Source organism: Lepidochelys kempii, chromosome 8 (assembly GCF_965140285.1).
Source record: "Lepidochelys kempii isolate rLepKem1 chromosome 8, rLepKem1.hap1, whole genome shotgun sequence".
NCBI classification, from domain to species: domain Eukaryota; kingdom Metazoa; phylum Chordata; order Testudines; family Cheloniidae; genus Lepidochelys; species Lepidochelys kempii.
The window spans coordinates 18,975,870-18,997,011 of NC_136387.1; the positions used below are offsets into that span (position 1 = coordinate 18,975,870).

The 21,142-nt window shown below is 46.2% G+C and overlaps 1 protein-coding gene across 2 annotated transcripts in view; it reads right to left on the reverse strand.

The window, feature by feature from the left end:
* Positions 1-3,437: 3,437 nt before the first annotated feature.
* Positions 3,438-21,142, reverse strand: part of DPYSL3 (dihydropyrimidinase like 3) — a 72,197-nt gene continuing 54,492 nt past the window's right edge. For both annotated transcript variants that reach the window (XM_073355756.2, XM_073355757.2), the window contains exons 7-14: positions 17,482-17,550; positions 12,852-12,972; positions 10,508-10,664; positions 7,822-7,963; positions 6,357-6,527; positions 5,648-5,827; positions 4,698-4,860; positions 3,438-4,138 (exon numbers count right to left, since the gene is read on the reverse strand). In XM_073355756.2, coding sequence (XP_073211857.1) covers positions 4,050-4,138; positions 4,698-4,860; positions 5,648-5,827; positions 6,357-6,527; positions 7,822-7,963; positions 10,508-10,664; positions 12,852-12,972; positions 17,482-17,550 — 1,092 coding nt within the window. In that variant the 3' untranslated portion in view covers positions 3,438-4,049. The remainder of the gene's footprint in view (positions 4,139-4,697; positions 4,861-5,647; positions 5,828-6,356; positions 6,528-7,821; positions 7,964-10,507; positions 10,665-12,851; positions 12,973-17,481; positions 17,551-21,142) is intronic.

A 21,142-nucleotide genomic window follows, 5' to 3' on the forward strand; every position in this document is an offset into this window, starting at 1 on the left:
GGTGAGGCTAAAACGTGCTCTTTGCGGTGTACTCAGATACTATGCTAATAGGTGTCCATATAAGTACCTAGTTGAAATGCCACAGGAAGACTGTTGGAGAGCTACGACGAGTATACCTAGCTACTTGTTTTATGTAGCACCCTGGTATTTCAAGCCTTGCTACAGCCTTTATTAGCAAACACAGGTCAGAGTTTGTGCTTACGCCCACCCCCAGTGTTTTGTCAAATCTGTTTTTTTGACAATGGGAGACTCCTAACAGAGAACGTTCTAAATGCCCCATAGACTAGCACTCTAAGTACTTTTGGACAGAACAAGCATGCATTGATTCAGCCCGCAGCTGCCAAAAGCCCCACGTAACCTGAGTGATAGGAATAAATGTCTCTTTCAACCCAGATGCCCACTTTTCATCCCTGACAGTGGGATCAGCTTGAGTTTTGGTTCTCACACACTTGGTTGCATTCATCTTTCATCTACAGGTGTTAGCCCCAACCAGAGCTAATACTATTACTGGTCACTGCTCTGGCACCAGAAAGGAGCTGCTTTGTTTTGCAATGGGCCACGCAGATGGATGATGCTAAATAATTAAATCATAATCCCAGCGTTCCTGCTATCTCTGGTGGGGTTTTATTTGAGTAAATTAGTCTGCCATGAATGATTTCTGCCTTCAGCACACAGTATCAGCTGTCTAGGTATTTTTACCACCTGTATCACAGCAGTATTTGAGCATACCACATACCAACAAGAGCTTTCCCTCACCCACGGATTCCAACACATGAAGTGGAAGGAGTTTTTTCCCCATTGTAATGGATTATAAAGGAAGCCTTTGGAAGCCTTTGACCTGTGGGTGTGTTTAACATTTCATGGCAACTTTGCTCGTGACCATTCCAAGTTCCACAGTCAGTGGCCCGATCCCAAGAAAGCGTTGTCCCCCTCATATTAGTTCCATTGTTTCTGCTGAGGGCAGGTCATCCTTTCAGAGGTAAGGGAGGATCTAAGTTCCTCGGGCCCCACACCAGTGGACTTTGTCCAGGATCAGGAAGGAGTGTGAAGGGGAGTCAGCGTGGAGTCTGAAATACATGTTGTAGATAGAGTAGGTGGATTGCCGAGGTCTTTCAGCCTTTTAGAACTACAGCTTCTACCCTCATTCTAGATGAGGCTCCTGGATTTTGAACTGAGAGGGTTGGGATCCATCTTGCCCATCTACACAGCCTAATCAGCTAGCTGACTCCCACTCCTCAAACTGGCCTGCAAGATTTCTGTTGACCACTGAAAAGACCAGCAGAAGGATCTGCAGACGGCGACCCTGAGGCACTGTACACCGTGTGTGGACGTTAACAAAACCAGGCAGCTCTCACGAGCTGAAAAATCTAATTGCAGATTGAATTTAGTGTTGAAAGCTCACCCAACAAGTAATTTGATATAGCATCTAATTCAATATAGGTGCAAGGGGCAGACAAGCACACGTTAAAGGTAAGTTGCCATTTCTTCAACCCCGTGGATGCTGGCACATTCACAACTATCAGCCAAATGAAGAATTAAGACAACTTTTATACATGGTCTCCAAAAAGGACAACTGTGTGAACAGCTGCAGCGCCTCAAGGTGGATGAGAGAGATCATTTCACTGAGTGATTTGTCCATCCCTCTGGGCCATCCACCTTTTCCTTTTCTTCCAGAAGAGCCCAGTTTCTATTAGTACTAAGGAAATCTCAATGATATTTTTCTCTACACATCCTAAAAAAACACTAAATTAAAAAAAAACTCCAAACAAACCCCTGAAGGTTTTACATTTTGACTCAACACCTGAGCCACTTCAATAACTACTGTCCCTTACATAGTGGGGAGCTGAAAGTTTTACTATGTTGCCAACTTTCTCAATATCTTTTTTTTAAAGACCCAGCTGTTGAAATCATATGAATACACAACACTGTCAGTTTTCATTTAAAATTAAATACAATTTCTAGCCCTTAGAGCTGTGGAGGAAAGCTTGAAACCATAAAGCAGGTGCCACCTAATGGTTCAGAAACCATAAAACAAACAAGAACCAATTTAAAAAAAATTAAGTCAATCTCAATTTTGGGGGGCCTGGCTCATGATTTTGGAATGCTTATGGTTAGAAATACTGCATTGCTCTTAATTCTCCCTCAACTCTATAATTAAGATGACAGAATTTATTATGAGAGAGGAATGGAAACTGGAACTTTCATTGCCCCAAACAGTAGCAGCTAAGTTTTCAAAGTGAGTCCTTGATTTTGAAATGTCTCACTTCTTGTTGCCCAGTGTGAATGATGGTAGCCAGGGCCTTCTTTTTAGAAGTGTTGTATATAACTCCCATTGATTCCAACTGGAGTCGTAGGGGCTCGTTTATCTGAAATATCAAGCCCACAATGTTTAAAGTTCAGCACCCAAAACCAAAGAACTCAAAGTCAGTGGTTATTTTTGAAAATTTGGGCCTAGAAATGTATCCAAGTTGAGTTGGTTCTTCTTTCTCCCGGCATTGGTAACTGCAGGGTTACCAAGTAGTGGGAGAGGTCTAACCTGCTGCTACTGACCCAGCTCTGCAGTGCGATGGTGGAGACAGGCTGGTAAACACCACAACATTTTAACTTAGTCCATTTTGAGTGTTTGCAACAGGTGTCAGCTTGGCAGCCCTGAAGGTAGAGATTGAAGTCCTCTGTTTATCCCTGGCTTGGGCAGTAGCAAGACAGGCTTCTCCCACATCTCACTGCCAAACCTGTTCTGGAGAGGCCATATCTAAACAAGACGGGATAGTTCAGTTTTCAAATCCATTTGGTTCCTGGCCTCTCTGAGACTGGCAAGAAATGTATCTCATTGTGGTATATTTAAAAAACTTGAAACAATCACTTTTCAGGGTCACTCTCCATTGGATTTCTCGCTCCCTTCCAAATACAGGAAAGCCGCTGAGGAGCTAAGTAACCTGCAGTTCTTCATTTCTGATATCCCAGCACCACCTTGTGGGGACAAGTTAGTATTAAAAATATAAAAAACAGAACCCACTCCCTAACATTCAGCAGGATCCAGGAGCTTCATGTGATCGTGACTGTTTGCTGAAGAGGGCGGAAGGAGGCACCACCATCTCTCAGGCTCCCTGTTGTGAAAGGGGAAGCATTAAGGTCACCTGCAATGAGCACCTTTAGTAGTGCATATAAATGTGTCTAACATGTCACGCAGGGTTCATGGCAAAGTCTTCAAAAGGAGACAGGAGCGTCAGTGCTGGGTCTTAAGAGAGTAAAGGGAGCAGGGAGAGGACCAAACAAGGATAAGACTGTCTCAGGAGGCGCCAGAGTATTAGCAGGGACTTTTTCACGACTCCCTCACCTCCCAATCCCTATGCACCCCCCTCCCCCGCATGGGAATCTGCAGCCAACAGAGTTTCCCCTTTTACGGCAGAGGAGAAAAAACAAACTGGTGCAGCAAGTTGTTTGGAAGGAACAGTTGCTTTCTGTTTTTTAATAAAATGTACAAAGTAATAAAGTCTTACATGAGGCGATACAACAGAGCTGTTACAGAGATGACTCTGAGCTTCCCGAGGGGCCTCACAACACAAGACGGAGGCAACCATGTCTGACCAGCATTGAGTGGAAACAGATGAACATTGACACAACACACAGACCCACCTTGCCCCTACCCACGATCCCTCCCCACAACCCACCCTCCCCGCCCCCACACCGATTCCTTCTGAATAACCTGCCTAGCTAGTTCGTTCATGTCACTGTCATCCCAGCTTTCTCCGCCCCCTCCTTACAATGCAGCATCACACAAGCACTCAACACGTATATTACAGACTCTTAACTTAGTGACCTGTCAGATTTGCATGCATGTAAAAATGAAAGAAAAAAATTAAGGCTATGCATAAACAGAAACCAAAGCAATATTTTTAAAGCTAGGTAGCAAATAGCGTTTGTGAAACATAAGGCTTGAGGCTTATTGATTCTTCAGCTCTTAACGGTTTTTAATTGCTTTTCCTTCTTAAATACCAATGTACCATTTTCCCCCTTGAATATTGGTGTTTCCTTCCCTGCTTAGGTGCTTAACTCAGGGAGGTTATATTGGAGCGGCCTCCAGGGGGCGCTACAATGCGCTTGCTGGCTGAACGAACACCTTCGTCGACCTGGGTACCTGAAATTAGGACATGACCACAAACAAAGGGAGGGGAGAAAGGGAAATTAGACAGTTGTGGCTCACAGGCCAACCAGTCAGGAGGTCTGTGGTCTCTGAGAAGGTCCCTACATGCCTCACTGGAAGCAGATTGTTCTTAAGAGACCTACCCTGCTGCTTCTTCACTTCCCTGTTCCTCCTTTCAGTCCAATAGTACCTCAGTGCCCTCAGGCAGCCAGCAGCTGCAAAGACCTCCCTGTGGAGCCTCCCCACTGGAGCTGCGCTGTCAGGAGTGAGGGACTAGGAGGCAGTAGCAGGTCTCTGGCATTTAATCCCCTTTTAAGTCTGCACGGGAAAAGGGGCTCGGGCAAGCTCCAGCCATCCCCCATCTAGAGGCCCCTCTGTGCAGCAAGCCCCACAGACTGGCAGGGTCAGCTCTCCCCAAGTCATCACCACAACTGTTTGTATGAAATCTAACCCCAGTCCCACCCTGTGCCCAGCACTCTGGGACCTGGTATCACTGGGTTCTTCAGTCCATGAGTACGCAGCACTTTGCTGTGCAGAGGCGGCTCCCACTCACCTGACAGGCTGAATCCAGACTGATGGAGATTCCTGACGGGAGGCGTCTGCCGGGTAGGGGATCCCCTGGTGGAGCCTGCAGGGGTTCCGCCTTTAGGCGTGGCTGTTAAATCGAACACGGGCCCATCATACATGCCTCTGGGCACGGCATGCATCTCGGCCATCTGTTGTGAGAGAGAGAGAGGGCAGGGGAAGCAATGACGCTGCTTCTCTTAGTTACTGAGAGCACTGGCACTGGGAAACCGGGATTCCCTGAACAGCACAGGAAGCCCCTCGATCTTCCACAGCCCTCATCTGATTCAAGGCCACCATGCCTACTGCTGAGGTCTGCAGTGCTCTCCCCCACCTCACAGGGCTTGCCGTGCACCAGACCTCCCCAGCACAGATGCCCACATTCCTGCTCCCTCACACTTCCTGTGTGACCTTGGACAAATCCCTTAGCCTCATTTCCCACCTGTAAAAGAGCCCTAGGTCCAGTGCAACAGGCAAATCCTTCACTGTGGATTACTGCCCCCCTTGATGGGGAGAAAGGTGTTTGCCCACTCCCCAGCCTCGTAGCCTTCACTTTCTTCAGTTCCCTCCAAACTGGCCTTCCCACCATGTACAGCAACTTACGAGCTGCTGTGCAAACAGCCCAACATGCTACCTCTGCTGGTTGCATATACCAAACATGCAGGTCTACACCCTTCGATGAGGCACCAGGGCCCAGCTCCTCCCCCATTGATTTCTGGTTTGAAATACACTAACCGGGCAGCACTCAAGGGGCACAGTGACCAAAGCAGGAGAGTCCACTACTGGGGAAGAGGGCGACTCAGGCATGCAGCCTCATTGGCGGTACCATTACAACAATGGGAGTACAGCACGTGCACACACTATGCCCCTAAGGAAGTTGCAGTGTTTTCCCACACCTACGGGACTCATTCTCCTAGCCGGGTCTCCTCAACGCCTTACCTTCCTCCTGGCTTTAATGCGCTTGTAGACATAGTCTGCAAAAGGACTGCAGGGAATGAAGCGCCCAGCTCCCTGTGTCACATGAAGGTTGCCATCCTCCAGCATGATCTTCCCCTGGCATATGACAACCAGCGGAGCCCCACGCAACTCCATTCCTTCAAAGATGTTGTATTCAGCTGCCTGAAGCACACGGGGAAGGGCAACAGGAGCATGAACCCAGGCATTCTGCACCAGAGCCTGGCCAATTGAGATGATGTCCAGACTCTGTCACTAACCAATACTCACACTGTGTACGGCCAGAGACTGGAATAGCCAGGGGTGTGAACAAGGACTGTGGCTAAGGACTAGAGCTCCAAACTGGCATCTTCCCCTGCTATTCAGGTGAGCATAGAGGTCCACCAGTAGAGCCCTGCGGTGAGCCCAGGCCTGGAATACTAACTAGGGGAGTTACAGGTCAGGACAGAGGGGTGTTCGATGCTGTATTCAGGCTCAGAACTAAAAGAGCAAGAGGTGCTGCCACTCAGCATTCAGGAGAAGCATGCCCATCTCCTAGAGCCAGGGGCTGAGTGGTCTAACTCTGCAATCCAGGACCGAGTTACTGTCTTACATCCAAGTCTCCTACCTGGCAGTAACAGAGCAGATAACCTTATCATGCTGGCCAGTTACGCCAACCACCTCCCAACACTCCCCAGGCCAGCAGCTGACTTACCGACTGGTGGCTTTTGGCTGAGACAATCTTCACTGCATCAGGATCCCATATGACCAGGTCACTGTCCGACCCCACTGCTATTCTCCCTTTCCGTGGATACATGTTGAAGATCTTGGCAGCATTGGTGCTCGTCACTGCCACAAACTGGTTTTCGTCCATCTTCCCTGTGGCCTGTTCAGATATAAAATGGGCGGGTCCTCAATCTAATTGCATTCATAGCTCCACAGTTCAGTAGGATCATGGGGAGGGAGAGGATGGTATCCAGGGAAACAGTATGCCCCTTGTGTGAACTGTGAGAACAGAAATTTAACGAGTCCAGACTAAAATGTCCACCTCCCTTTAAAGCTGGTAGGATCGACTAAAGGTCAGCCACTGAAGCTGAAGGGGAAAACCCACTCACTGGAATTTGTTTAGAAAGGAATATCCCTGCATTAAAAATTACCTGGCTTTTGAAAACTGATATAAGGGGAACAAACAAGCTAGGTGAAACCTGGAGTCTAGCATGCCTTGGGTATATTTCCCTTACACAGATAACAGTAATACCCAGCTCTTATACAGAGCTTTTTATCAGACACTCTCAAAGCCCTTTACAAAGGAGGTCAGTAGCATTATCTCCATTTTACAGATGGGGAAACTGAGGTGCAGTGCCTTGCCCAAAGTCAGCCAGCAGTCCACTGACCAAGACAGGACTAGAACCCAGCTCTCCTTGATCCCAGTCCAGTGCTCTATCCATTAGGTCACACTACCTCTCAGCACCACTGCATGGTTCACAGGTCCTGGCTCCTCACCCTCAATAGGGTGCAGTGGGGGCAAAAGACATATCTGGCTTCAAGACTAAGCTTGATAAGTTTATGGAGGAGATGGTATGATGGGATAGCCTAATTTTGGCAATTAATTGATCTTTGACTACTAGCAGTAAATATGCCCAATGGCCTGTGATGGGATGTTAGATGGGGTGGGATCTGAGTTACTACAGAGAATTCTTTCCTGGGTGTCTGGCTGGTAAGTCTTGCCCACATGCTCAGGGTTTAGCGGATCACTATATTTGGGGTCGGGAAGGAATTTTCCTCCAGGGCAGATTGGCAGAGGCCCTGGGAGTTTTCTGCCTTCTTCTGCAGCATGGGGCCCGGGTCACTTGCTGGAGGATTCTCTTGAAGTCTTTAAGCCACGATTTGAGGACTTCAATAGCTCAGACATAGGTTAGGGGTTTGTTACAGGAGTGGGTGGGAGAGATACTGTGGCCTGCGTTGTGCAGGAGGTCAGACTAGACGATCATAATGGTCCCTTCTGATCGTAAAGTCTATGAATGTGCTCCACTCCCCCCACAATTCGCTCTCTCATTCCTGCCTCCTTGGCTTATGTAAACCTGCCATTGAGAAAGATGTCACCATGCTCAGGACCATGCCCCCCTCCTCTGGGGGGGCCTGGATGAGTTACCCTCCCCTGACCCCAATCCATTTCTTACCACTGCCTTGTCCCAGATGACGGACATCCGCTCCTCGATGCCATTGGTCCCTTCTGGGATTGCTGTGAAGTTGTCCTTCCCAATTGCTTTCTGTGCGGTGCTGAATGTGCAGTGAGCACTCCCCGAAAGCTGCAGATCGCCACTGGTCGAGTGGGGACAAAAGGGTTAATGTAAGACGTTTTGTTGGCCTCAGGCACGATGTGCTCCAGTGTAAATGGAGAAGAGGGTTAGGGGTGACCTCTATGCATGGGAAGACCCTGATTTTGTCTGTTTCCTTTCCCCAAGTCCTGTATCTATGGCCTTTCTACTTTGGGGATATCCCTGTATTTTCCTATGTAGCCACAGCCAAAGCCACTCAATGGACCAGCCTTTGGTGCAGTGCAGAGTCTTGTGGCCCGAGCACACCCGCTGCAGAGGGTGGAAGCCACGCTGGGTGGCTTGTAACAGACAGGATGGAAAACTGAGCTCAGACATTGCAATTAACCCAAAATGTGGCCAGGACACTGAGGTTAGTAGCCCAGCCCATGGGGAAAGTGCCATGGGATCTTTAATATCCACAAGTGGCCAGGAGCTTAGTTTTATGGTACATCTGAAAGAGCCAACCCTGAAAGATGCTCACCCCCTTCGTGGATCATCAGCACTATACTGGGGCACAGACCTCACTGGAAGAGTCAAGTCTGACTGCCTGCCGAAAACAGCCTCATCCTAGGCCTTACCCCCTTGTCTCTGGCGTCTCGGGCAGCAGGCACAAAAGCGCCCTCCTCTTGGACATGCCAAGATTATTTCCATTCTTGTAAATGTGCCGTATCGCTGCACATGTGACATCTCCAGCAAAAGTAACCAAGCCAGGAGGCTTGCTTCAAGCCCATTTCATCTCAGCTGTTCACAGAAGCTTCATTATTATTAGATTCCAGGTCCCTAAGCCTGTTTAAAAAGCACCCCCAAAGAGCTTGCAGGGAATGAGCTGCGTGCTCTAGTCTGGTATATTTGTGTGTAAAGACACCAGAGGGCAGCAGCAAGCACCTCTAGTGACCGAACCAGCAACTGCATATAGTTCTCTGGAAACTTCCTGTCTGCTGGGTATTCAGGGAGTGGAGAGGATGCAGGATAATAATGAAGTCATCCTAGTGGGGTGGGGGACAAGGTGGAAGGAAACAATCCTCAAAGCCATGTCTAATGATTAGGAGGAAAAGTACAGGGATTGCTGGGTTTCCAGATGGACTGGCCGTGAATCTGAAAAGCACAGAGACACAAATACGCTGAGCCTTGTGCCCTTGGTCTGGGCCTAGGAACCTCAGTTCTAATCCACTGATAATCTCTATCTCCCCTTCACAATTTCTGCCATATGTCTGACCTACTGCCCACACAGAAACCCAACCAGACGACAAAACATGCTTCCTAATTGCCACCAGCTTTGTACCAGGAGAAGAAAACAAGCCAAAGAGCCCAGCTGGGATGGGAGTAGAGATTCCTTTCATCTCTGGTTGAAGAATCCTACAGAAGAATATAAGGGGCTGCACACAGAGGAAATCAGTGCAGTTTGGGACAGGCACATGTGGGTCCCAAGGCTCTTCATACAGTTTTCCTTTTGGTCAGAGGCAGGTAAATGCAGTGCTCTTGTGAAGGGAGCGGTTGATAAGTCTATACAATGGGCTCTGCACACTTTTTCACAACCCACTCAGCAAATGCACCTTAAATCTTGATCTGCAGCTATTTCATTTCTGGGACCTCAACACAGCTCTGCCAGTGCACCTCAGTGCTGACCTTGGGCACATGCTGCTAACCCAGTCTTGGAGCTGCCCAGGCATCACGAAGTAGCCACTTCCACTCCTGAACTGCAGCAGCACCCCATTATTTCAGACATGCCCCTCCATACAATGCTAGCAATGGAACTCAATCCTGGCCTGCAGTCTCCTGTTAACCCAGTTTTGTGCCAATACACAACTCTATCTACACACCTCATTCCTGTTCTGCAGCCCTGCTTATCCAGTCCAAGGTTTTTCTTCAGTTAACACAGGAATCAATACCATTGCTTTGAATGGTAAATATCCTCCACTGGCTAACAAGGACCAGCCACCATGTATATAGTTAAATATACGAACACTGGGGTAAAGCCTTTAACTTCCTACATGATGGACAGATCTGGGTAGCAAATGCCCAGTGTCCGTGTACACTGTGTGTTGTAGCAGCAGCAGTCACTCCAAGTTGATAATTTTGGCACCATCCTTCATGTAAAGCGTTCTTTTCAACGGGGCCCATGTGAAAACAAGGGGACTCGGATTGTTATTATTTGCTCAGTATTTTCAACATGGCAGAACAGGAGTTGGAGAATCCAGCAGTTCATTCTGCATCCTACAAAGCCTCTCCCTTTTACTTTTAGAACTGTTAATCCCCTGGATCCAGATACCCCAGAACTTTGGGGCATTTCGAATATCAACCCCAGTTTTGCAACTTACAACTCAACAAATAGTCCAGTGCTTCCACTCTTCCTGCTGTGCCTCGCTGCTGAGTCCACAGCCCCCTCAGTCACTGGCCCATTCAGAGTCAAAGTCCCCCTAAACAACCCCAGACCCACAGCAGTCTCAGGTTCCTGGGATGGAACTTCACTGGCACAGCCCCAGCAATTTCTTCAGTGCAATTCTTGTGGGGAAAAGGGAGAGGTTTTCTCCCACTGCAAATCACCCACCTGGCCAGTAAGGAGTTGATGTAGTCGGGGGTTGTTGGGTCTGGACTCAAAGGTGGAGAGGTCACAAATGCAGCAGCCTTGGCCCAATTCTTGCTCCAATAGTGTGTCCCATCTGTGCCAAGACTGGCTGTGATAGGCTCACCAAACACCACATTCCCTGTAGAGAAGAGAAGAGGATTATGAAATTGGACCTTTAATGGACAGATCACTTGGTTCATCTATTTTGATTTAGGATATTGGCCTGTGTGGATCAGACTGGGAGTGACCCCAAGTGGGAATGTACGGGGGCAGGGAGAGCAAGCAGTATCTACTCTTTGCCTGTGGCACAGGTGCCAGGCATGATCCTGGTCCTGCCACTCAAGGACCTGGGGTCTCAAGTTGCTGGGGTGAAACCCCTGTGGGGTCAGTGACGGGAAAGGAAAGAACTTTGGGGACAGGCGATGCCGGGAACACCCACTGAGACAGCAGAAATCATGCTACTCAGGTTTATTGAGTCCCAACTTCGTCTGCGTATTTTCAGCTCTTTGGTACAGAGGCCGCATTTTCCCTTCATTTGTACTCAACACACTGGCGCCACTCAGCGACCAACAGCATAAGTGTAGGAATCCTGTTAGCTGGCTGCATACCCTTTGTGCCTGTTGCCTTCATATCTAGCCCCAAGAACAACAGCCACACAGCTACCAGAGTGATTGGCACCCTAGAAATACCTGACAGGAGTGAGGAATCCCAGTGGACGGCAGCAGGGTGCTCTATCCAGAACAGATCTTGCAATGCAAGCTTCCAACCTGAGTCAGGTACACACAGTGCAGCTTGACACACCAGGCGAAGGGTCAGACCTCTCAGGGTCTGTTCAGTTTCATCTGCCTCATGTTCTCTCTCCCCCACTCCTCCCTCTCTGCACATTTCAGACAGGTAAATATTTACCAAACACCATCAAAGTTCTGGCCACCTCTGCACTCCACAGATCCAGTTTCGTCACACTGATAACAAGCCGGAGTGGGGGCAGCCAAAGTTTTCTTCTCTTCCCAACCTCTCTAGACCTGTGTAAAGGCCCCAGACAGCTCAGACACATGGAGATCTGCCTGCTAGTGTGAGGGGTTGGCTCAAGCGAGCCAAGCTTTTCAAGTGTGTGTGTGTCTGTGTCTCTCTCTCTACTCCCTGTCAAAGACAGTGCTGAGGAAGGTGAGATGTGGGTGCCAAACTTGGACAGACAAAAGGACAATGGATACAGATATTGTATTTAGCATCTCTAGGGAAGGAGTTTTCCTCCAGGGCAGATTGGAAGAGGCCCTGGAGGTTTTTCGCCTTCCTCTGTAGCATGGGGCACGGGTCACTTGCTGGAGGATTTTCTGCTCCTTGAAGTCTTTAAACCACGATTTGAGGACTTCAATATCTCAGACATAGGTGAGAGGTTTTTCACAGGAGTGGGTGGGTGAAATTCTGTGGCCTGCGTTGTGCAGGAGGTCAGACTAGAAGATCATAATGGTCCCTTCTGACCTTAGTATCTATGAATCTATGAAAACAAGGGAATGGTGAGATTACTAATGCACGTGTGTGTACACCCCTCTGTGGGGTGGGGGAGTCACCTCTATTTGCCAGGAGCATCCAGCCTGCCAGACGGGGCTCCCCACACATCTAAAAGGCCTGATACCTGAATACAGACACCCACTGAAAGCGCCAGCACATCAAAAGGCAGCCAGGGGATATTTTTAGCAACGCAAATCACTTGCACATGGACGATACGCCTCTGCTTGGCAGAGAGAGCATTTTATGGTCGGAGATAAACTCTGGTATTTAAACCAAACCCTCCAGCCCTGATGTGCTAGCAGCTGGCACGCAACCAGAGTCAGCTCCAGCTGGGCCTGGTACAGAGGGGCATGCATCAAACTAGCCCCATATTAGCCAGAAAACCGTGCAAGCCAGAGATTCATCCCATGATGGATTTCAAGTTCTGAGTCAAACTTGGTCTCTCACTCATATGCACACTCTAGAGCAGCAGCTGGCCAGCTAAGTGCACAGAGACCATGGTGAGGGGCCCAGTTCCAGACCACGGGCAGGCTGGATGTAAGTAAGCAGGGATGCAGTCGATTTTTTTCTACCCCAATTGTTTCCTGCTAAACCCAGTTTCACGCAAGGGGCATGAGGACTCCAGGATACCCCCACTTAAAAAGTCATGAAAAACCTCACAGTGGCTGGGTGACACTTGGGGAAGCAGGAGGCATTAATTTAAATTAACTCAAGGGTTGTGTCTCCTTGCTAGCAACAAACATAGGCCCTCTGCAGAAGGTGTTCCAGCTACACACACTCGGGGCAAGGAGGGTGATCTGAGACAGCAGCCACTCACCTTTCTTCCTGGCTTGCGAGATGAGGTCAGCAGCACTCTTGCTCATCACTTTGGTCACATACAGAGGGCAGTTGGTCTGGCTAGCAATGGTGATGGCGCGGAAGACGGCTTCTGCCTCCAGCTGGAACATAGCAGCGACACAAAGGTTGCAAACAACATATAGGGAGGAGTCGTCACCAACCACCCCACGATGTGGTGAATCCCACCATGCTGTGTCATTTCACTGGTCACGGGTGCCCTCTCTCTTAACCTCACCATAAGATCACCCTCTCCCATCAGGTTTCAACAGGAAATTCCAAGGTCTCCATATAATGGGGACAAGTGCCTATGAAGATGACCAATTCTGTCTCTTGTTTCCTTGTGCTCCCTGGCTGGTCACTCTGTATCCACCTTCTGTCTCTTATCTCATACTCAGAATGTAAGATCTTTGGGACAGTGATTGTCTTTTTGTTCTGTGTTTGTACCGCACCTAACACAATGGGGCCCTGGTCCACAACGTGCTCCTACTACCACAGTGCAAATGATAAACAACAAGACGATCAGAATGAGATCATCTGAGGCTGAAGTCTTGTAAAAAAAGCTTGATAGATCTGAGTGCTACAGAATCGATGCCCAGCCCTGAGTCACAAACCCCAGCTTGCGTTTAATCTAGATCCAGATATTTTGCTGCTCTCCATCCAAATTCACCAGCTTCTCAGCCCATCTGAGCTTTTAATAATATTTTCAAGCAGGCTTTTAATAATATTTTGCACTTATTATGGTATTTCTTATCCATACAACTGAAAGAGATTCCTATAGGGAGTATGCATCATTATCCTCATTTTACAAAAGTGGAAACAGAAGCAGAGACAGGTTAGCTGACTTGCTCAAGGTCATAGAGCAAATCAGCAGCAGGATCATGATTCCTGGCTTCCAGTCCAGTTCCCTCTCCACAGGACTGAGTTGCTACCACAGGCTTCATCATGCATTTATTTTAATATTAAAGCTTGGTTGTCTGTGTGGGCAATTCGCAGCTGGTTATTTTGCAGGTAGTTCTGCTCCTGTCTGAGTCTATTTGTGCTGTTACTCTGCTATTGGCTACTTCAGCCTCCAAGATTATCAGCCCTGGACTTTTATATCTTGTTTGCTGTTGTAACGGTGAATTTTCAGTATTTCAGCATGAGGGATATCTTTAAAGAATTACATCATCCCCCTTTCAGCCCGACTTCATTCCAAAAAGCCTTCCAAGATCTTGGTCAACAGTTTGGCTTAAGGCTTCAGTATTAAAAAAAAAAAATTATGGAAAAGAAAAAGAAACCCCAAACCTTAAAAAGGCAAGGGTACCAATAAGCATATAATACAAATTCCCCTGGGGAACTAGAGGTTGCCTTCTGCAGACAGCACTTCTTGCTGAATCACCCATTTATGCAAACCTGATTTCTCCCACAACTGGAAAACTGAGCAATGCACACAAACCCATTACGCTATTGTCCTTATGGTTACTGGATTCAACAAAAATGTTTCATATGGGTGGTAAAATGGTCCTTGGGGGCATAGAATGAAAAATGTGAGGAAGAAAATATAATACAGTATACAAACTTCTAAGTGTGTGTAAGTCCTTATGCAGAGATGGGTCAACCTCAGCCATTAAAAAATATTCTTACCCACTGGATATTGCAAACCACTGGGATGACATTTTGGAGCAGTTCACTGTGCAGTATCAAATGATCACTGACATGACACCCTTACATTTCAACCCTCTTCCCCTCACTGGTGATTATGGTGAACATTCCACACACACAGCTTGTCGCACTCTAGATTGACCTTTCAAACTGCAATGATACAGGACAAGCAACAACAAGCTCCAAGGAGTCCCCTGGTTAACTATTCCTAGGAGCAATGGTTCCAGAACAGTAGGATGCCTTCACAAACCACAGCCACAAACAATGGGTCTAGAGCACTTTAAGTGTGTATTATGGGTCAGGCGGCAAGGGATATTTGTTCCGAGAACCCTTGTGTCTATTTTTATTTCCAGCCTAACAAATGCTTACTAGCTTGTCATGAGGTTGTACTTCTGCATGTAACATGTTTGCACGTGCTAAATGGAGCTCTAAGAGCAGAGATACCTGAAACCCTGTCACAGAGGAGCTGTGCTTGCAAACAAGTATAACTTGGTCTGTGTATATATTTTCTAGGTACACAATCAGCTTCATCACCTACTCCCTCTTCCCCTCCATCTTGCAAAATGATACTAAGGGTGCTACTTCTGCTCCTATATCATCTGGCTATAAGATCAGATGTGTCCTGAACATCCATTTGCTTATGCTAACCTCAGCCAAATACTCAACCCTTTCCCAGTGGGTCTGGATGCATGAACTATTTCTGAGCATTGGTTCCCATGATGAAGGCAGCAAGGGAAAGACCTTGAGAACTAAACCTTCAAAGCAGCGAGGAGAGGAATATTTAGCTTCATGAGTCCCATTTAGGTCAAGGGGAGCCATGCAGTTAAACCCCGGCACAACAGATACTCATTGGTATTGGGGGCTTTTTAAATGACTTACTTAGTTCTAACTGTATCCCTCATTCTCCAGATTTTTGCAGGGTTCTATAGCGTTAACCACCCCACTCAATTCCTAAAAGCCACAAAGTGGCACATCTGTAATATGGCTGCAAACTTTAAGGACCAGACGGGCTATGCTGAGTGAGTTCAGGCCACACGTGCCATCTGGACTCATGGTGAGGAGACCATGTTGGTGGTTGGTGTGTAATCCCAGCAGACAGCTCTGTGACAGAAAGGATGAGATTGTCTGTGTGGCTCTGTGTCACTGAAACAGCGGAGGCACCTGAGAGACACAGATCACGTGGACATTGGAGAGTATGCAGCCTGGGCTTCCAAACTTTGTGGATTTGGGGGGTGGAAATAGAAAGCATAGGAAGTGTACAACAATATGATTTTCAGCTGATAGTGGCAGTTAGGTCACAGGGAATAGAAGAGAACTTCCTCCAAACAACTGGGAGACACGTTAGCGTTTAGAATTCTGTGGCCAATCTTTCCCTCCCATTTAAGGTGTAATTATAGTAATTAAAGCGATGATGTACAATGGCAGCTCATTACTCAACATCTCTGCTCCCTGCAGGGATTCAAATCTCACGTGAAAAGGGAGTTTTCACTCGTTAGAGCTGCACACCTCATACAGCTGTGCTGGGGTTACTTGTAGCCGGGGGATTCATTACTGCGTCATGCAGCCCTCCAATTTCCATTCACTCTATGTTCTGACTGGGGAATCTTTGTGCCTGGCAAGGATGGAGGAGGCAGGAAGACCCCAACTGACTTTCAGGTCCCAGGTTGAATTTGATGAGCCAGCAATTTGTTCTGTGTTTGTATAATGCCGAGCACAATGGGGTCATCGTTCAGGACTAGGGCTCTTAGGCCCTATCACAGGACAAATAGTAAATAATAATTAAATAGAAAAAAAGTATGAGTGTGTATTTGCTGAACCAATGAGATCTGGAGCCAGCTGGAGGGAATATGGAGCCTTCCAGTGCTATTTTTAGTCTTATTTCCAGCCAATCACCCTTCAGGAACAAAACATTCCACAGCCCTTAACCAGCCTTGGACAATGAAAACCACAACATTTGCCTTCTGAAAACAAAGAACCAGATCCCCAGATGGTGTACATCAGCCTGGCTCCACTGAAGTCAATGCAACCATGTCAATTTTCACCAGCTGAGGATCTGTTCCAGTATAGTTAACATTGGGCCTTTTTTCTGGGGAGACATTTTAATGTCCCACATCTCAAAGTGAATAAACTATACAATATATAAACCTCGTCGGTATACCATTAATTTAAGCAGATTTATTTTATTTCTGATCGTAAGTCTGAAGTACAAATCTTCTTGTCTACTCCCCTCTCCTCCCTGTGACTGCAGCAGATTTCACTTATATTTTCTCTCGCTTGCTTCCATGTGTTGTAGAAAGTTAAAAACAGTTCTGAGCACACCGCTACCGCAATCTGACATTTATAAAATAATCTAAAATTAGACTGAGCTCAGAATAATGGGCAAATAAAAAGAGTAGACATAATCCAGTTAAATGTCTTGACAGTGATTCACAATTGGGAAATCCCCCATTCCGACCACCAGAGGCTTTGTGTGTCTCATTTTAACACATTCTAGACCTTAAGTAGAGATTAGATGAGGGAGAAGCTGGAGGTACAGTCTGCACTATTTTCCTTTACAATATGAATGCACTTTGAGGTCAATGGATGATGCCCTTTTTTAAAGGTACTCTCATTTTCAGTGCACTGATTCTCTGATCTCAGGCTTCTTTCACCACTGGAATCACCTATCAAATGTGAATGCATCAGAAGTAGCACTAACTGCAGCCTGACGGCACTGATTTTCTATGGCTACTGTATTTCAGGAAGACCCATGGACTCCTGTCTATGCTAGGAAACTGAATCATTATTGAACATGCTTTATCACCAAAGGCCCCTTCCCTGAACGGATGAGGAGTATGGTTGAACTGCCAGTATAGATAAAATAGAACTGTTAGACACCAGTATGCTAAGTATGGCTGAAACTCGCGAGGAAAGAGCCTCAGTGTAACAAGAATGGTGCACTGTTTATCTTTTTTTCTTTTGTCATTTACCTCCTCTGGTCTACTCAGCACATGGCCCTCTGGGCCAGTTATTCCCATCTCCAGCATCTTGGTTTGTTCCTAGAAGAATTAAAAGACATGGGGAAGTTCAGAGACTGAATTTGATCTGCCAGTTATGTCAAAAAACAAATGCCACCTTACTCAGCATTTCGTAAGGATTTCGATTATCAAATAGCACAGCAGATCTCTGTGGATTTGCTGCAAGTGGTTCACAAGACTACCAAGACACACAGAGAATACAATGGAAGATACGTAAATACATAGGTTGAGAGTAAAATAATCTTCCTTTGGAAGTGATAATTCAGAATAAACAGGTCTGAAATAATTGTAGAACAGGTGAAAAACAACAAATACAATTCAGGGGAAGACATGTGTCTAATTTTCTCTGCCTTTGCTATTCCCACAAACATCCAAGCACTACTGAGGAAGAGATCAAGAAAATTAAAAGAAATCCATTTTGGGCCAAATTCTCTTCTCAGTCACACCCATGCAGCTCCATTAACATCAATAGAGTTCACTGGCATCAATGAGAGCAGAATCTGGCCCTATATGAGAATGTTTTAAAATGTGTGATTGCTTCTCCCCCCCCCCACGCAATCAGCAACACATTTTACTGCTATAATGAGGGACCACAACCACATACAGTACAATCAGACAGGTATGTACATGAACTTAATGGTATGCCTGATCCTTGGCATTCAGAAATTGTTCAGCTCAGTGGAAGATAATCCTATCTGACATCCTTATCAGTGTGCTATCATCAGCCCACCAGGGGCTTGCAATCCGTTACATGGGGGACACCGAGCTTGGGAGAAGCTTCCCCATACCCTTTACCTGGCTTCCAATCTGTCAGACACCCTCAAAAATTGACCATGTCATGAATGAGTCTGTTACTGCAATGTGCACATCTGCATTTTGAAATATTATCCTGTAAGTGTCTTTCAGCTTTTAAGCTCTTTGGGGCACGGATTGTCCTAATTTTTGTGTGTCTCAGAGCACTGAGCATGCTGTTGGCACTACAAAAAAAAAATCACATCTAGATGAATAGTGAAGGTGGGCTTCCAGCAGTGACAGTTAATATCTGTACAACACTTGAAGAGGTAAATTGCCATATATATAATTGCCACACATTTTCGCCTCCTACACTTACCTTCTCAGCCACAACACAAAGAGCTGACAAAATAATGACTCAACAATGTTCCTTTCATTTCTCAATCTTCACCAACAACAAGGAACATACTCCACATCCCCGTTTCAGTTTCCACGGCTTGGTGCATCCCCCTTATTCTGCTCTATGTACCCCCTCTCCTCTCTCTTATGTGGATCAAACTCATATGAAACACGGGTGACCTTAGGATAGTAAAGAGAAAACAATTCATGACCCGGAATAGAGGGGTTGGGGAAAGTCCCCTAATCTTCCTCCTAGGAACAGAAGCAGGATCACTGACCAGCATCCTCACTTGTACAGCCTAATCTAATCCCATTCTGGATCAGTCACCAGTTTCTGACATTTTGTATCAATTAGTTTGGAAGGCAGAAGTAATTTTCAAGGCTGCACAGCACCAGTAAACCTTGCACACAGCTCTGGAGCTTTTGGTGGTTAGGGTGGGACTGAAGTAGCAAGAACTCCTAGTCAACACTGATTCTTCGATCGTAGGAAAACAGACATTGACTAACTTTGGGGATCTTTAAATCTGTGAAGATAAATTGATTCTTGCAGTCTGCAGGGTACTTCGGAGCTTAGTTTAGAGACTTTCCTCCTAATCCACCCCCTCCAAAGAAAGGGGAAAGAAAAAACTGAGGATGTGCTACTGAGTAAAATTGAGCAAATTTGTCCCTGGTTCTTCAAAATCACAGAGGTACTATTCTCTGTATCCACGACACAAACTACAAGGCACTGTAATAGTTCAATCCATCCATTTAAAATCAAAACAGTATTTTCCCATTCTATACCCCCTCAAATCCCATGAATCCAGCTCCATAAGCTGATTGCTTCCTTGTATTGGGCAGAAATTCCCCCTTCCCCTATGGCTCTGGTATTTTGCGCACCATATTATAACATAACTGGCCTTGCACATTGTGAGGGTCTTTTCCTTTTGCTGCAGCTTTTCAGCATTGGCTGCTGTTAGAGTGAACATACTGGACTCAATGGACTGTTCTGTTCCATTAGGATAATTTCTGATTCACTGCGTATCCATTTCTCTAACAGTGAACGGAAATGTCTTCTACTGACTCCTGGGTTTAGCAAGGAAGATAAATTAGTCTTGTTTCCACATAAGAGTGACATGCACAGGGTACTGTGTACCTTTATTTCTGCTCTTCAACCCAAGAGAAGTCAATATAAAACACGAGAAGCTCATCCAGTTGGAAAATATTAATCTTTTCCCGATAGGGGTTAGCTTTTCTATTGCTGGCCACAGCATGTCTGGAAAAACCAAACAACCTCCACCCAACACTCTAGCACAAAGGAGTCTATAGAGAGGAAAGCAGCTTCCATATAGGAAGAGCCCAGGTAGAAGCCACTTTCCCAGACATGTTTGGTTCCAATGAAGCAGCCATACAATCTAAAAGTGGCAGACTCTGGGAAACATGACCAGCAAATTCCCTTCTCAGTGCCATTCGGCTTTCTTCCTCAGGAGCAAAAGGTACCAAAGCATTTCTGAGAAACTGTCTCACTTCCTCTAATGAGAGGAGGAGGCAGACTATAGTCCAGGGTACCAAATTACACAGAGCAAATGAATAAATTCTCTGCAGCATTAGCCCCAGTACTGCTGAAAATGAAGCTAGGGACTCTGCATCATCCACCACCAGGGTGACAGGCTGGTACCCACTGATAACAAAACTTCAGAGGTAACACTATTTGGAGAACCTTCATGTTACGATACTACTAAGCTTCCTGGGCCTAAATCTGAAGATACGTTTGGAGGCATGGGAGGAATAACATCAGTTAGTCTCTAAGGTGCCACAAATACTCCTTTTCTTTTATCAGTTTCCAAAGTGCATGAAAATAAAAAGTAAAAAAACCCCACAAAAGTACAAAATTGGCTGGTGCCATGGTGTCTTATCAGGAATCACACTGTAATCAGATAGGAATTGCTGTATCAAACCATTAGTCCATTCCTCCTACAGTGACCAACACATACCGTTTCAAGAGAAGATAAAACCCTCCATAATGCACACTGCCAATTGGGCAATTCTATACAGGGGGAACACCCCCCCCCTTCCCCATAGTATAAGATTTCATTATCCCGCCTATCAGTACCTTAATTTACATAGTTGCAAAAGTTTTTAACAGTCAAATAATTAACCAGTCCTCTTTTTAAACCCAGCTTGGTAAATTCCCCTGACTGCAACTCTACATTGCATAAGGAAGCAATTCCTTTAGCTAGTTTTAAAAAGACTGCCCACTAATTTCAACAAGTATTCCAGCCAATGTTTAACCAAAAAGAATTTTTATTCCGAGCATGAAATGCTGCAAAAAATTTTCATAAAAGGGCATCGACAGGCCAAAATTAAAAACAAAACAAAACCCATTTAAAAATAAACAAACAAAAACTTCATCTATTCTAGAAGTTATTGCTTCAGATTAAGTGAAAGAACAATGCAAAATCTCACTTTTCACTGTTTAATTTCATTCAGTTTGAAGAACAAA